The 16,714-nt window shown below is 45.3% G+C and overlaps 1 protein-coding gene across 1 annotated transcript; it reads left to right on the top strand.

Moving 5' to 3' along the window:
• Positions 1-5,034: 5,034 nt before the first annotated feature.
• Positions 5,035-12,159, top strand: LOC144586641 (uncharacterized). Its single transcript, XM_078385180.1, has 3 exons — positions 5,035-5,272; positions 7,155-7,321; positions 10,748-12,159. Exons 1-3 carry the CDS (start codon positions 5,119-5,121, stop codon positions 12,050-12,052), a joined length of 1,626 nt encoding a protein of 541 aa, XP_078241306.1. The 5' UTR covers positions 5,035-5,118; the 3' UTR covers positions 12,053-12,159.
• Positions 12,160-16,714: the final 4,555 nt, after the last annotated feature.

Genomic DNA, 16,714 nt, shown 5'->3' with positions numbered 1-16,714 from the left:
AAGGGTGCATTGGAGCCAACATCCCATTTCCTACAGTAGCCAATCAGACGCACCCATGGTGTGCGAGCCTCTCCCATCCTCTACCCATAAAAGGGAAACTCCTCTGATCCAGAAGGCAGAAGCTAAAATCGGGTTGTTCTACACAGTAATTTGCAACTAGAGAGAAGCCCACTGAATCTGTAGGGACTTGGTGAATTGGCCCTGCCATAGATCCATTGATTCAAGGGGCCTAATCTAGTTGCAACTTACTACGCTAACCAGAATATCAAGGTCTTCAGGATTAATCCAACTGTGTGCGGCTGAGACACTACATCAACAGGATAGGCAGTGATGAGTAAGTCTGGGTATCCAGTCCAAACCTACCTGTATTCGAAGGCTTCCGTCTTAGAATTCAATGTGCCTTTCTTCCAGCTATGGCAGCGGTTCCCAACCTTGGGTAACCCAGGTGTTCTTGGACTGCAGTTCTACCACAGCTGGTGATGAAGGCTTCTAGGAGTCCAAGAACATCTGGGTGGACCCCCCCCCCATTGAGCTAGGGGAAAGAGTTCATAGGTGCTCTTTTCACTGTTCAGATCCGGCCAGATCTAAGGGACACAAGCCAGCATTTAGCCTTTATCAAACCACCAATAATCCTACATCTGCTACCTTCTCCTCGTTGGTTTGAAAGAAGAGCAGAAGCTGTTCTAGGTCCAGAATCCACTCCAAAGTCTTGCTGTAGCAAGAACTGTATTCTGACACTCACGGCCAGCACTAAGCTCAAATTGATTTTCAATTTGCTCTAACCGCTTACAGCAATTAGACAAATTCATGGAGGATAAAGTTAACGAAAGGACCTTTCAGATGCCATCAATTCACAGTGTTGCTAGAAGGTGGGAACAAGTTGACAGCACATAGCGGATATCAATGGCAGATAGTTATGTGCCAGCTATCTACTGTATTGTAACTGATGTCAGAAGCAGTATGTCTCTGAATATCCCATGCTGATCAACTTGAGGGGTGTGCTCTTATTACCAGTGTCTTGTTAATGTGCTTCCCATTGGAGCTTCTGGTTAACCACAGTGTGACTAGAATACATGACTGTGTCATTATGATCATAATCATCATGTGCCATTATGACTTATGATCTTTTTCAGGGGTTTCCAGGTAGAGAATATTTGGAATACCCAGAAATGTATTCCCTCCTTCTGGGGATTCCCTGGGAGTAGGCAGCTGGCCCAAGGCCACCCAGGCTGGCTCTTCTCCCAGGAAGCCTTCTGGGGAATCAAACTCCGAACCTCTGGCTCCAAAGCCACTGAGCTATTCAGCTTGTTTATAGGACTGCATAGGGCTTCAGTTTGATCCTGCAGGGGGGTTTCATCAGCGATTGATTAAGTATTCTGTGATGATGTAACCAGTAATTTAATCCCAGTGGTGTTTGTTTGTTTGTTTGTTTGTTTGTTTGTTTGTTTGTTTTGGCAGAGGACTGGTAGATCTAGAGTTTTCTCTTCCCCACCAAAGTGTAAACAAGTCTTTTTTTGTTTCTAACTCTGATTTCCGAGATGTTTTTTAAGGAAGTGACTGGGTCAGCAGAAACAACAAACAGCCTTAAAGGGACACCTTTAAGACCAACCGGGTTTCAGTGACTTCAGCTTTCATGGGCGGTAGCAGATTGCTTGGGGAAAGTGGGACACAGACGAGGAGAGTTTATGGCAATTAAAAAAGGGCGTTGGCCTTAAAAGTATCATAGGCCTCTGGGTGGCCTTGCTTTTCCTAGAGTAACTACTCGATAAGGAATTGTGTGAAGAGCATCTCCACCTGTGCAGGGGAAACAGGAGCCTTTTGATCGCCTCCAGGGTCGTCCCACATGATGGAAAACATGGGGTGCGCCCCATCGGGTTTCCCAAATTTCTCACCACCGGACCCGCTCTGGCTGCGTCCAGGTTATCAGCCATACCCAGAGAGGAAACCTTTCTCTCTCCTAGCGAGCTCCTCGGACGTTGTCGGCCCCGATCCGCCACAAGGGATCTCCCGCCTTTTCCAAAGGCAGGCGCCCGTATAAAGGCAACTCCATGAAAGCAGGAAACCCTCTTTCTCTCTCTCCACCACCAGCAGCAGAAGCGCGCAGCCGTCCCGGGAGCCCGAATCCACCTGAAGGAGGTAGGATGCGAGGCCAGAGGAGAGGGCGAGGAGGGGGCCTGGCGGCGCCCATCCATCTACCCACCCACCATTTCCTAGGGGTCAATTCGGGTTCTCTCGTGCCAAAGGCGCGCTCTGCTTCCCAGAGGTACTGGGTCTGCCTCCGCGGAGGATGCGCGCCTGTTGCGCTCCCCCCCCCGTTGCGCGCTTTGGCATTCCCGGAGGGGCGGGTGGGCGAGCCTCGTTGGCAGCCGCTGCGGGAGTGGAGAGGGGGCCGAGATAGGCGAGGCGAATGAGGAGGGGGGGCAAGAGAAGACATGCAGTGCCTGCCCACGGAGAGGTCATGTACCCCTCCTGGGGGTGTGTGTGAATATCCTCAGCTTTTGGCGCGCTGGTGCAAAGTGGACGTGGGAAGGCGCCCAGCCGAAGAAAGCGCTCGGGAAGGGGAGAAGCGGCTCAAAGAGAGGAACTCTCAGTAAACCAGGGACCTCCTCCACCATCACCACCACCATCCCTTTCTATCCTGGGCCCTGACCTCTTCTGCATACACAGGTGGAAACAAACCTATTAGCCTATCTAGTTAAACGAGAGCTCCTTTGAGCTGTCCTGCTTTGGGTCGATCATGAGGAGGCAGGAGTCTCTGGAAAAGACATGTTGGGAAAGGAGGAAGGCAGCAGGAGAAGAGGAGGGCCAACTGTGAGATGGACTGATTCCCCAAAGGAAGCCACAGGCTTGAGTTTGCAAGAGCTGAGCAGGGCCGTTGAGGAGAAGACATTTTGGAGATCCGCTCATTCATGGGGTCACCCCTAAGAGTCCAGGACGACTTGATGGGTGCATAACAACAAAACTGGAAGGGCCATCAGGTTTAACATTGCCAAAGCAGAAAATCCTTCTTACCAGATCTGCCATGATCCTGTATTCTGTCGCCAAGTCCAAGTTTTGTATTTTAGAGAACCTTTATTGTGCTTTAAAATAAAAACCCAAAGTGGCTTACAAAAGAAATGCTACCAAAGAGGAGCTGCAAGAAAACAATCCACTAAAAACCCATTGGTTTAACATCTCTGTGTAATGGATTGATTGGAAGGAGGGTCTGGCTAATTACCTAGTTCTAGCAGGGCTGCCTGGGGAGGGGGGGGCTTCTGGATCCCCTTTGTCACCTCTGTCAAGCCTGCTGTTAATTGAGCTAGTTCCCCCTCAGTAGGGTGGTCTCTGTTCACACGAGACACCTGGGCAACTTGCGTCATCTGGTTCACTCAGGGGTTGTGCAGATAACATATATAATAATAATCTTGTCGTTTTCAGAGTTGTAACGGTAAGTCTGCAAGGATTTCAACCAGATGCCTCAAACAAAAGCAAAAAAAAAGACATCGTGGCCCTTAAGCTTGGTTTCTCTGAGGGCATTTTTGTATTATAGATAGGTTTGGGTGTTTAAACATTTAATACATTGACATTCTAAGGCGGCAAGAACTGCTTCTCAAACCAAAATGCACAGGCAGTGCCCTCCATCTGTAATATGTCTAGTGTAGGTTCTGCTTCCTTGCTTCATTCTATGTTCACTTTGAGCCATTGTTAACCATATCTTTATGAGACAAGAGTGTGTGTGTGTCCCTAGATTTGGAACACAGTGGCTAGATTCATGTCTGTACTCAACCATGAAGCTAACCATGGTTGACGTTGTGACAGAATTACCTTCTATCCTAATCTACCGCACAGGGTTGTTGTAGGTAGAAACTAAAACCTGGACAAATTATGATCTTAGAACGAATTTTTTGTGTGTGTGCATGCATATGTAGATGTTGTACGTATATGTTTGCTTGTTAGGGTTGAAAAATAGGTAGGGTAATGCCTACAAATGAGTCTTTTTAGGGATTGTCCCATGCAACAAACAGGAACCAGCAGTTTGGGTTTGCCCAGGAGGCTTTCCTAGGGCAGAACTAGCCATTGGCACCTGCTAATGGCTACAAGTTAAGTTACTACTGTATTAAAGGGGCAGCTGCAGAAGGTTTTTCCCCAAGGAGTTGGCAAGCTTTTGCACAGCAAACAGGATTTTATGGTGTGTGGTGTTTTTTTTCAAGTTGATTAGTCTGTGCATTTAGAGCATAGATGATTAAAAACTGGGCCAGTCATATTTGTCATATATAGTTTTTGCAAATCTCTATAGGATCTTTTTTAAGTGGCATAATGGGATCACTGCTTGAATTTAAAAAGGGGGAAAGCCATTCTAATACCCGCACCCAGCTCAGAGACCAAATTCCCTGGTTCTTTGGATGACTACTACCATTATGCATACTCACATATGAGACATGATAGCTGTCTTCCAATATCTGAAGGGTTGCCACAGGGAAGAGGGCATCAATTTACTCCCCATTGCGCCTGACGGGAGGACAAGAACCAATGGGTGGAAAATCGTCAGAGGGAGACCCAACCTGGAAATAAGGAGGAATTTCCTGTTGGTGAGAACCATTAAGCAGTGGAACAGCCTGCCTCCCCATGTTATGGATGCCCCATCGCTGGAGGTTTTCAAGAAAAGATTGGACAGCCATCTGTGTCCGGGATGGTACGAGGTCCGGGATGGTAGGAGGTCTCCTGCCTTGGGCAGGGGGTTGGACTAGAAGACCTCCAAGGTCCCTTCCAACCCTACAATGATTCTATTATATTTATTAAACTATAGAATTAATAAATAGAAGTTGTGGTACCTCTTGGATCATGGATCTGCAAGTGCTGTGCCTCAGCTAGTATTCGCTATGCTGGTCACCTTCATGAGGACGACTCCAGCTACCTAATCTCAAAATTCCAGGTTGTGTAGGAACCTGTTCCTGCCACCAAGGAAGTAATAAATGTGTGATATTGGAAGAATTTCTGTTCTGGAATAGTATCTATGTGGGCATCTAGCACATCTCGATTTTCTTTTGTCTTGAGCCTTTGTTGTTTGCTTCTAGAGATTCACGGCCACCTTTCGATTCGCCGCCCTTCGTCTTTCATGCTTCCAACTCCAGGAACTCCATGCCAAAGAAAAAGACTGTTGAATCCCTGCAAAAACTGTGCTTGAAGAATGTGGCTGAGCATATGGAGTGCTTCTGGGTCAAGGATTATACCACGGACAGTTACTTGGAAGGGAATCATTGCCGCTACACTGTGGGTCCCTTCAGTGTGCTGGGTGAGAGTCTTGGGACAAGAGGGAGGCTGAGAAGAGGCTGACTGCAGAGCACACACACAGACAGGCCTGCCTGTACTCCAACAATGGCATCTCCCACTGAAAGGCATCTTGGGTGAGGTGTAGAGCAGTGCTTCCCAACCTGGGGTCCCCAGGTGCTCTTGGACCGCCACACCCAGAAATCTTGGCCACCAGAGCTAGTAGTGAAGGCTTCTGGGAGTTTTAGTCCAAGAACAATATTTTAGATGTTTTATTTGTGGCTGGTCTTGTGACTGTAATAAAATTTTATTTATCTATCTGTCATCTGGGGACTGACTCAAGGTTGGGATCCACTGGCCCAGAGCCTTCATTTATTTCATTTCATTTTATTTTATTTTACTTTATTTTTATTTTATTTTATTTTAATTTTATTTATTTATTTATTTATTTATTTATTTATTTATTTATTTATTTATTTATTTATTTATTTATTTATTTATTTATTGTCATTGTAAGTACATACACAGTACTGTATACCCATACAATGAAATTCACAGACATCCAGAGACCAGACACATGCACACACATAAAATTCCCCAAACACTCCCCACCCACTAAAAAAAAAAAAAAATCAGGGGCCTGGTTTGCAACTAAAAACATGGATGTACATCCAGGCCTTCCCCCCTGTCAGTACTTAACTCTTCTTCTTTCTTGCTATTTATTATTTTATATTTTTGCACTGTTTTTTGTTATTGATTAAGTTATAATGCTTTTGTCTTATTTAATGTATATGTGCTTTGTTGGAAGCTGCCCAGAGTGGTAGAATATACCAGATGGGCGGGATATAAATCAAATAAATAAATAAAAGGCACCTATCAGCCTCCAAGTAGCATAAGGGGATAGATAATCCTTTTGCGGTAGGTCACTTGGAAAGAGTTATGGTGCAGATCTAAGCAGGTAGTTGTTGTGGGCAACAGCTAGCCAGGCGGGGCTAGTAGACAGTACTGTGCCATGTGGGATTTGAAATGGGAGATATAAATACAGCAAAAATGTGTTAATTTCTGAAAAATTGTAGGTGAGAACTGCAGAGCCAATCAGAGTCCTTGCATGAGGGTGAAGTCTATTCCTCTTGTCCTATTTCACAAGAACATGGTGCAATTGGAAAGTACCTGGAATAAATAAATATGCCTGCATCAAAATCTAAGCTTTGTACACCCACAAACACACACAGCTCTGTGTGATTCAACGGTAGCACCATGGAGCAGTGGTTAAACTGCAGGACTGCAGTCAAGCTTCTGCTAACGACCCGTGTTCCATCCTGATGGTCTCAGGTAGCCAGCTCGAGGTTGACTCTGTCTTCTGTCCTTCTGAGGTTGGTGAAATGAGTTCTCAGCTCAAGGGCAGGAGGGGGCAATGTGTAGCCTGGCGAATTAAATTGTAAACTGCTCAAAGAGTGCTTAGAGTCTTATAGGGCAGTATATACACAGTATATAAACGTTTACCATTTTTTTTGCTCTTAGTGTGCCCATGGCACAATCCGAGGTGCTTGTCCATCAGAGGCTTGGTTACATCATCTTCATGCTCCCTTGAAGTTCAGATTTGCATTCTGCTTGTGTGTCTAGGAAGAGATGAGAACAGAAAGGCCCCATCTCTTAAAGTTCAATTCCAGAATGCATGGGAAGGTGCGGCCCTTCTGATGTTGCTTGAGGGCATTTCCCATGAGCTTTAGCTAATAAGGAGGACAGAAGGGGTTGCAGCACCACAAGATCTGCACAGCCATATTTTCTCCCACCCCAGTTCTATTGGATACCTGAGGAGGTAGAACTGTATGCTAAATAATCTATAATGTATCCGTGTCTTTGAAAAATTAAAAAAAAACAAGGATGCACCTTCTCTCTTTGCCTAGCTGATGCCCTTCTCCAGGAGCTAATCCAATTGCTGGAAGATGATCAGCGCCTGACCTCCCCCCTGCTGTGCTCGCTACTTCAGCCTCAGCTGACAGAGTTAGACCTGAGCAGCTGCCCAAACCTGGTCAGCAGAACGACTGTCCACATCATATCCGTGCGCTGCAAGGTAAGCAGGCGATGGATGGAGGAAGTGAACAGAAGGGGGACACCTTGTGGACATTCTTTCTGCAGAGTGGGAGCTGAGGGATTCTGGGACTTGTAGTGTGTTTTTTTTAAAATAACATTTATATGTTATGGGGCAATTGTCAAGTGGCCTATTGGGAAATAGAAGACTGGACTAAACCAGCGGTTCCCAACCTTGGATAACCCAGGTGTTCTTGGACTGCAACTCCCAGAAACCCCAGGCCAATACAGCTGGCAGTGAAGGCTTCTAGGAACTGCAGTCCAAGAACACCTGGATTACCCAAGGTCGGGACCCACTGGAGTAGATGAATCCTTTGGCAGGATCCAGCGAGGAATTCATAGGTCCTTAAGGTATCTCTCACCTGGAACATTTCAGCTGAGATTTGGACCTTTGTAAGACTGGAACGCCAGGGTCACGGGGTGGTGGGGAGAGATAATTTGGCCTTCTGCATTAGACATGTCCTGGGCCTTTCTCGCCAAGATAGTACACCATCTCGCCAAGTTCTTCATTTAACGAACTGCCCACCCTCATTATGCTGAAATTGCCCCAACTCAAAATTACTGGCTACAGCACTGACTCCAGCCACAAAAAATTATGGCTACTTTCCTGCTCAGTGGGGTGTAGTAGACAGAGTGACAAACTAGGCATCGGGTTAAGATAAATGTCTGCTATTAAGTTGATTCTGTCTTGTGCTGACCCTTTCCAGGGTTTTCCAAGAAGATTACATAGCAGGAATTTACTCTTCCCTTCTTCTGGGAGCATCCTGGGGCTGTGCAGCTTGCCCAAGGCTACACGGGCTGGTCCTTCTCCTGAGATGCACAGTGGAGACTCAAACCTTTGACTCTGCAGACAGAAACCTAACTCCCTGAGATATCTGGGATTCAGGCTACCTGGGTTTAAATCATTGCTTGTTTCACTGGGGATGGCAATGCACATAACTAGAAAACTCTGCTAGGGTCACCATAAGTCAGACACAACTTGAGGGCAAATAACATTCTATTAAGAAAATAAGGGAAATTGTATGGCGCAGTGGTTCCCAACCTTGGGTCCCCATTTGTAGGCATCCTTCATTCTCGAGAGACTATGGTAACATGCTCTGTATGGAGGACTTGGAACAGCATCTAGTGTGGCTGAGAGGGCCAATTCGAGAGTGACAATCCCTTCCATGCTGAAGACAAATACAATCAGTCCCCTGTCCAGCTCCCTGATTTTTCTGCTTTCCTGACTGCCTTTTTGCCTCAGCCTGCTGGACAAGGGTCTCTTCAAATTGGGAGAGGCCGTGATGCACTGCCTGCCTCCAGGCTGAATGCTCAGGTATCAAGGTTTCCTATCTGTTGAGGTCCATTCTTAAGGCCTTCATGTTCTTGGATGAAAATTCCTAGAAGCCTTCACCACTAGCTGTGCTTTCTGGGAGTTGTAGTCCAAGAACATGTGGGGGCCCAAAGTTGGAAACCATTGCACAGATGCTCTGACGCATGACTAATCGCACAACTGCTCACACAACCAGTCTTGCAACTCATGCCTGGCAGAGTGCAGGGAATGCTTACGTGATTGCTCTTTTGTTCAATGCAAAAGGATGTTCGCCTATGCCACAAGTCTACGAGTTTTAAAATGCTACTTCATGTTGCTGGTTAGAAGGGTTTCTTTGGCTGACATTTTCACATCCTGGGTCTGGATTCTGCCCCACTGTGTTTCTGAGGTGGTGATTTATATGCAAATATAGGCAAAAGAGTCAGGAAGTGCTGCCTCACACCCACATAGTTCAACTTTTGCCAGCAGACCAAAGATACTGCTTCCTACCAGTTACAGAAGAGGTTATAGGACAAATGTTTATACATATGAAAACTACACAGAATGGAAGCTCCTTTTCCTAGGCAGGAGACAGGTGACAGGGAGCACACACTGTACTCCATATGATATCCTTATTGCAAACTCGGCTAAGACTTGCATTTGTTCAATGACCTTCTTTCTGTTTTTCTTTTAATTCATTTTCCATTGGGTAAGGGAAGATCATAGGGAAGGGAATTTGGATCAGGGTATTGGGGCAAATAAAAAATATAGAATGTGATAGAGAAAAGTATATATATTATTACATTTATCAATATGTTTCTCACTAATCTTACTTCACACTTGTCTTGCCCTTTTTTCTAAGCCTTTAAAATCTAAAATTATATCTTATATTTTCTTTCTCATAATGTTCACTCTTTCATATTTTCATCTCTCATCCAGTTATACAAAGGTTCCCACTTTTTTCTAGCCTCATCAATTTCTTTGTCTTTTAATACTTCAGTTAAAATATCCATCTCTGCTGCTTCAAGAATTTTTTCTATTAACTCCTGGGTTGTTGGAGTCTCCTCTTTTTTCCAGTATTTAGGCATATAAAATTCTTGCTGCTGTAGTTACATGTCTGATCAAATATCTTTTTTTCTTCTTCTATTGAGTCTGGTATTATATTTAACAAACAGTTTAGGTTCATATGGAATTATAGAGGATAACATTTTTTGTAATAACTCATGGACTAGTTTCCAAAAGCGCTTAGCTTTCCACAAGTCCACCACATAGGAGAGAAGCTACCTTATTTTGATTTGCATTTCCAACATTTGTTGGAGGTACTTTGATATATTTTCAATAATTTTTCAGATGTCATATACCATCTGTAGAACATCTTATACCTCTTTTCTTTGTAATTAATTGCTTTTCTTAGCATAATATTACCTTCCCATACTTGTGACCATGACTTTAAATTAATATTCTGGCCCACAGTTTGGGGCCATTTTATCCTATCTTATGTAACTATTTCATCTTACGTTTTTAATTCTAGTAGATAATGATACAGCATTTTAATCAGTTTTTCCTTTATATTTAGAAGTACCCTGTTTCCCCTAAAATAAGACCTAACCAGAAAATAAGCCCTAGTATGATTTTGCAGGATGCTCGTAATATAAGCCCTACCCCAAAAATAAGCCCCAGTTAAGTGAAACCCCACCTTCCATCCTTGTGCAGCAGCCTGACTGTATTTGAATAAATGTATATGGTTGTACATGAAAAAAATAAAATAAAACATCCCCTGAAAATAAGCCCTACTGCGTTTTTTGGAACAAAAATTAATATAAGACCCTGTCTTATTTACGGGGAAACAGGGTATCTTATCCATTGTGTCCGTTCCCTACATATGCCTACTGCTTTATCTCTTGTATATCTGGAATCTATTTGTATTTTTGTCCACCAATCAAGTATTGTACCTTCTTCTTCTAGCTCTTCCCTTGATTTCATACTTAAGCCCTCTTTTAACCCATCTCTGTATCTCTCAAGAGTTTCTTCTTTTCCATGAATGTTGGTTGTGTAAATGCTTCCATTGGTGAGACACCCATTCAGGAACTTACCCTCTTTCTGTTTTTCCGAGAGCAGAATCTGTCCTCCCTGGTTCTCCATGGCTGCAGCCATATCCCTGCAGATGCTCTGGCCAACCTCCTAGGAGGTTTGCCATGCCTCCTCAAGCTGGATATCTCAAACACCCAGTGTGACACGTCAGTCTTGTCAACCATTCGCTCCTGCTGCTGGCGGCTTCGTGAACTTAATATCAGTGGTTGCGGAAGACTGTCCCCGGATTCCTTCCTACACTTGGCCTATGACTCTGACACAAACTCTCTGTGCTGCCCAGGGTTAAAAAGACTGTATATGGAAGGGCTGGATCCTGCCACTAATGGAGAAGACCTGGTCTGGGCCCTTGTCTTTATGCTACTGGCACTACCCAGCCTTAAATGTGTGGTTCATGATTCTGTGGCTGAGGCTGTATGTCTGATCTATGACCAGCAATTTGAGGGTGCTCGGATTCCCCCTAGATTTCCCTCCTTGGAGAAGCTGGCAGAGTGCAGAAGGTCTGCCTACTCAAGTAAAGGCCGTTCCCAACTCATCCTGGCTCTCACGCAAATCTATTACGTGCCCGTTTCCTCCGTGCCGAAGATCAACGCCGTTTGCCCATCCTTGTCAGAAATCTGCGTAGCCCTGACAGAGAACCTTGCTTTTAATCCATGCTTGTTGCCTTGGCGCCATCTTGTCCGCCTGACTGTCAGCTGCATGGAGGTGCAGGACCTAAGGGAGCTTCTGGCGGTGACCCAAAGCCTTGGGCCTCAGCTTCAGTTCTTGGCATTGGATGGATTCTCCTTGGAGGACGAGTCCTCTTTTCAAACCCTGCTGAGCCACTGCCCGAATCTCCAGGAATTTTGGGTGTCCTTCCATTCTCCCAGGAGAGACGGTTGTGCCCTGCAACCAAACACGGAGGCCATCTGCTGGGACCCTTCGAGCCTGCCTGACCATTCACTCCCTCAGCTTAACAACCTTACCCTGATCCACTCTGACGTGGAGAATGCCTTGCCTTTGAAGCACGCTGTCCTGTTAAGACAATGCTTAATTTCCCTGCTGAGGCATTCCCCGAACCTGGAAAGCTTATGTTTGGCCAGCCTGCCTTTCTCCCTGGATGACGTGTTTCAGACGGTGCTGGCGCCTCCTGGAACTAGCCTGCTACACCTCTGTAAGCTTTCGCTGGTTGAAGCGGAGGTGTCCTCTCCTACGATAGGCCTGCTTCTGTCCTCTAAGAATGAGCTGGCGTGCCTTGAATTGGATACATGTTTAAATATCTCTGAGACAGAATACAGTGAGCTCCTTCGGAAAGTCAGCGAGAAGCGCCTTGATGTGCACGTCAGCTGGAAATGAAGACACCCCCCCTCCCCTCTGGCCTGGAATGGCAGGTCCATTTCTGCCGAGGCCTAAACTAAATGTTATCTCTATTTGTATTTTTAATAAAATTTTGGATTACATAACATGCCTCTGAACTATTTATCTGCTGAAGTAAGGATGCAGGGGAAAGTGCTGCTTCGCTGGGCATTCCCAAGCACAGATCAGATAATGTTTCGTGGTGGCTTCAGGGCTGGATAGTATAGTCAGTGGGACATGGAGAACTGGATCCTGGATTTGCTACAGCACTGTCCCAAAGTTTCTGCCACTGGTGGGGAATTTGGTTCCTTCCATTGTTTTGGAGTTCCTACCCAGCAACCAGACCTGCGTGGCCAAGGTGGAAGCTGTAGTCCAAATTAAATGGAGGGCGGCTTTCCCTGCCGCTGGCCTACATGCGTTTCATAGTATGGGTGGGTGCATTCAGTCTCTCTACTGCTGCTTTCAGAAATACCTGCCCACCATTTTGATGAGGTGACCGGACTGGGAGGATGTAGCGCCAGTGTCTCCAAATGTTCTGAGTCCGTGGTGATTATCTGTGAACCTTGAGAAGCTGTCACAGTCGCCAACACAAAATGTCCACCACAGACACTGTCTTAATCTGGAAGGACAGGCCATTTCCTCCAGGAAACGGGGTGTTGGGCAGAGACCGGGCCTGAGCCCCCAAATATCGTCCAACATCCTTGCCATGGATCTGTGTTCATTTACGATGGTAACATGTTCAGAGCTGGCGGTGCTTCCCGAACTGACAAAGACTATCAAATGCTTCCCAGTTCACTAGTCCAACATCCGATATGTAGGAAGCCCAGTAAGGTGCCTGGAGAAAATAAGTTCTGTCTTAGCCTCACCCAGTCTTCAAACTTCTGTATGAAGGTTTTTTGGATTTGTTTTCATTTTGAAAAAACAGTCCCAATGTTGTGCTGTACAGTTAATTCTGACCCATTGAGACTTTTTCCAGGTTTTCTAGGTAGAGAGTGCTCAGAGGTGGAGGTAGTTTATGGTTCCCTTCTTCTGGAGATGCCCTGGGACTGAGCAACTTGCTCAAGGCCACACAGGCTGGTTCTTCTGGGATGCACAATGGGGAATTGAACTTGCAACCAAATACAATCGTGCCCCACTTGACGATTACCCCGTTTTAATGATGAATCCGCTTCACGATGTTTTTGCAATCGCAAAAGCAATCGCAAAATGATGTTTGAATGGGGTTTTTTGCTTAGCGATGATCGGTTCCCTGTTTCGGGAACCGATTTTTCGCTAAATGATGTTTTTTCAACGGCTGATTGGTGGTTTTCAAAATGGCCGTCAGCTCTCAAAATGCCCCCCCCGCTGTTTTTAGGAGGCATTTTTCACAAGACAGGTACCGGAAAATGGCCGCCCTATGGAGGATCTTTGCTTTACAATGAGGTATTTCCCCCATTAGAATGTATCAGCCGGTTTCTAATGCATTCTAATGGGCTTTTAAATTTCGCTTGACGAGGATTTCGCTTAACAGCTATTTCAACGGCACGGATTATCCTCGTCAAGCAAGGCACCACTGTATCCATCCAGCACCACCTGGATATTACAGTTTATCAATCGTAGATCTTACCTCAGGGCAAACCTCACTTATTATTTTAGATACAGAACAAGAAGAAACAGAAAACCATGATTTAAAATCCACCCCCTTCTGTAAATGCTACCATTCTGGACGGTTGCACTTTCTTCTGAACAGGAATATAGAGTGGCAAGTCTATAACAAGGCAGAGCAGCAAAAAAGCAGGCAAGTTGGGGGGGGTGCTGTTTCCCAGTGCAGTTGGTCCCCAGTACTGTATGTTTGGTGGAGCAGAAGACAGAGTGGACGGAGAGGTGACAGAATCAAGGTAAATGTGATTCACACAGGCAGATACATATAGGCAACATTCACAGAATGGCAGAAATATGTTCATTCAGACATTGTCAGGTTATAATGCCTGATCTCAGAGCTCTAAGGAGCCATTTTGGCATGAAAAAAAGAGAATGGTATTCTGTCCCAGCCCGCAAGATAAAGGCATGAAATCCAGTTTTATGACGTACAGCAAATCTTTCTCAGATTCACCAGGTTCTCTACAGGCATCTCGTTGTGTTCCTCACAATGTACCATAGATAGATTAGGCAACAGAAGAGTGGGTAAAGGTAAAGGTTCCCCTTGACAATTTTTTGTCCAGTCGTGTTCGACTCTAGGGGGCGGTGCTCATCCCCGTTTCCAAGCCGTAGAGCCAGCGTTTATCCGAAGACAATCTTCCGTGGTCACATGGCCAGTGCGACTTAGACACGGAACGCTGTTACCTTCCCACCGAAGTGGTCCCTATTTATCTACTTGCATTTGCATGCTTTCGAACCGCTAGGTTGGCGGGAGCTGGGACATGCGACGGGAGCTCACTCCGTCACGTGGATTCGATCTTACGACTGCTTGGTCTTCTGACCCTGCAGCACAGGCTTCTGCGATTTAGCCCACAGCGCCACCGCGTCCCTTTAAACAAAAAGGTGACCAGTGAGCACATAATAGGTTTTTGTTCCAGTTTACGTACTGAACATGTCATGGGTGAATGTGATACCCCTTAGGCTATCCTTTGAACAAAGAACATCGAGAGATTCCCTTCTCTACTGTTTTCTGTAACTGACTTCTTTTTAACGAGGGCACGCTTTTGTTAAATTCATTTCAAAAAGTATTGTGGCACATTTATGACTGACAAAAGTAATTAAAAAACAGGAGCTTCCGTGGAGCACAATCCACTTCTTCAGCTATGTCTGTGTCTAAACTAGTTTTGTAAGCCACAAAAGCTTCCCTGAAATAAATTGGGTTGGCCTTAAAAGGAACCACAATATTTTTGATCTCATCTTTGTTGCTGCAGAAACAGAAGCGTGCCCGTTAGCAAAAGTTGAAGACTGGAATACAACAACTGGTACTAGTTCAATGATCTTCGGTTCCTCTTGCGTTATAAAACACCAGTCCAGAATGGGATAGAACCCAAGTCCAGTATGTTAAAAAAAAAAAGGAACATAAAAGAAACCTCCCATCTAAGCAATAAATCTTGCCATTTCTCAAGACTCTGGTTTCTTGTCGTACCAAGTCTGGCTGAGGACACTTGGATGAACGTGACATCAGTCCTTAAAGTGCCACAAGGCCCTCTGCTTTTCTCCAGAAGCAGATCCAGATTTCCTCCCAGGGAATGTTCCACAATGCAAAGCACCTTGACAGCCATCAGGGCAGAACAAAACTGAGGGGCCACCCTTCCAGTGTTTTCGTCTCCGTGCTGCTCTTGTCCACAAAATCCTAGCTTTTACAGTGGAACAACGTAAGGAATAAGGAGGTGAAAAAAAACACCCTAAAATGATAAAGAAATATGGGTTCAGAGTCAGATATTGACCGGTGTTGTCTCTTTGTTTCAGTCATAACTTCAGCTCTGCTCCTACAAGTTTCCCCTCAAGGACTGAAGAAAATCCACAGGGCAGTTCAGCACCTAAATTGTGACTCAAGTACTGATTCTGAAATGCTTCATCCGATATTTGGCCGAGAGTGTATGATCCAGCAGCAATTCCCAGTCGATCCAGGGACCGGGGGAAGAGTCTGGCAGAAGGGAGGCAGAAATGCCTCCAGCAGCATTGGCCGAGGTACCATGGACAGCTACTAGAGGACTGTAGTGCACGAGGCGCATAGCTTGCTCTGTGCTCCTCAGCTACCATTCTGAACTGCTGGACAGCTCAGTGGCTTAGGTAGAGAAATTCAGTTCCCCACTGTGCCCCTTTCACAGGGAGAGTTCTCCAGTTTAAAGATGATGATGATTCTGCCGTAAGGTGTGGTGGAAGAAGCTGAGTCCCAGGGTGGATTTGACTGAAATCACAATGTAAATTTTAAAAATAGGATTTAAAAAAAAAAGATTCAAACTTTAAACATCATTTTCAACATTTAAGTCCTGATTTAAATTGTGGTGGTTTTTTTTTAATTGATTTTTTTAAAAAAAATCATTGATTTTTATTCACCTTGCAGCTGATCCATCAACATGTTTCACTGTTCATTGTCTCAGACAAGAAACCTGAAATTTGGTCCAAGATTCAGGACAGAAAAAAGAAAGAACCAGGCTTCCAGAAACAAAACCAAAAAAATCTGGATTAATTTAACTTCAGTCTGATACTCAGAGATTCTCATTTTGTTCCAGACTTCCTGCAATTCAGAAGCTGCCAGCCCACTGAGTAGCAATTTCCAAGAAGCTGAACTTCAGCACAGAGGAGGTGGTGAGTAAGTTTACTTCCACCATCCCTTTCCCCATTCTAGAACCAGTCTGCTAAGTTCGTATCTCAGTACGGGTAATGCTGCTGTGAACTGTGGTTCTGGAGGAAACTCTAGAGAGTCCCCTGGACTGCAAGAACAAACCTATCTATTTTGAAGGAAATCAACCCTGAGTGCTCACTGGAAGGACACTCCAATCCTCTGGCCATCTCATGAGAAGACTCCCTGGAAAAGCCCCTGATGTTGGGAAAGTGTGAAGGCAAGAGGAGAAGGGGACGACAGAGGACGAGATGGCTGGAGAGTGTCTGCGAAGCAACCAACATGAATTTGACACAACTCCGGGAGGCAGTGGAAGAGAGGAGGGCCTGGCCTGCTCTGGTCCATGGGGTCACGAAGAG

The sequence above is a fragment of the Pogona vitticeps genome, chromosome 2 (genome assembly GCF_051106095.1).
Source record: "Pogona vitticeps strain Pit_001003342236 chromosome 2, PviZW2.1, whole genome shotgun sequence".
NCBI classification, from domain to species: Eukaryota; Metazoa; Chordata; class Lepidosauria; order Squamata; family Agamidae; genus Pogona; species Pogona vitticeps.
The sequence above is the reverse complement of the archived record's forward strand: the minus strand, read 5'-3'. Positions and strand labels throughout refer to the sequence as shown.

Bases quoted from the DNA above. Each gene is read 5' to 3' on its own strand.
- LOC144586641 (XM_078385180.1), top strand. From the start codon at position 5,119: ATGCCAAAGAAAAAGACTGTTGAATCCCTGCAAAAACTGTGCTTGAAG. The intron at 5,273-7,154 runs GTGAGAGTCTTG...CTCTTTGCCTAG, and splicing joins GGGTCCCTTCAGTGTGCTGG to CTGATGCCCTTCTCCAGGAG. The intron at 7,322-10,747 runs GTAAGCAGGCGA...TTCCGAGAGCAG, and splicing joins TCATATCCGTGCGCTGCAAG to AATCTGTCCTCCCTGGTTCT.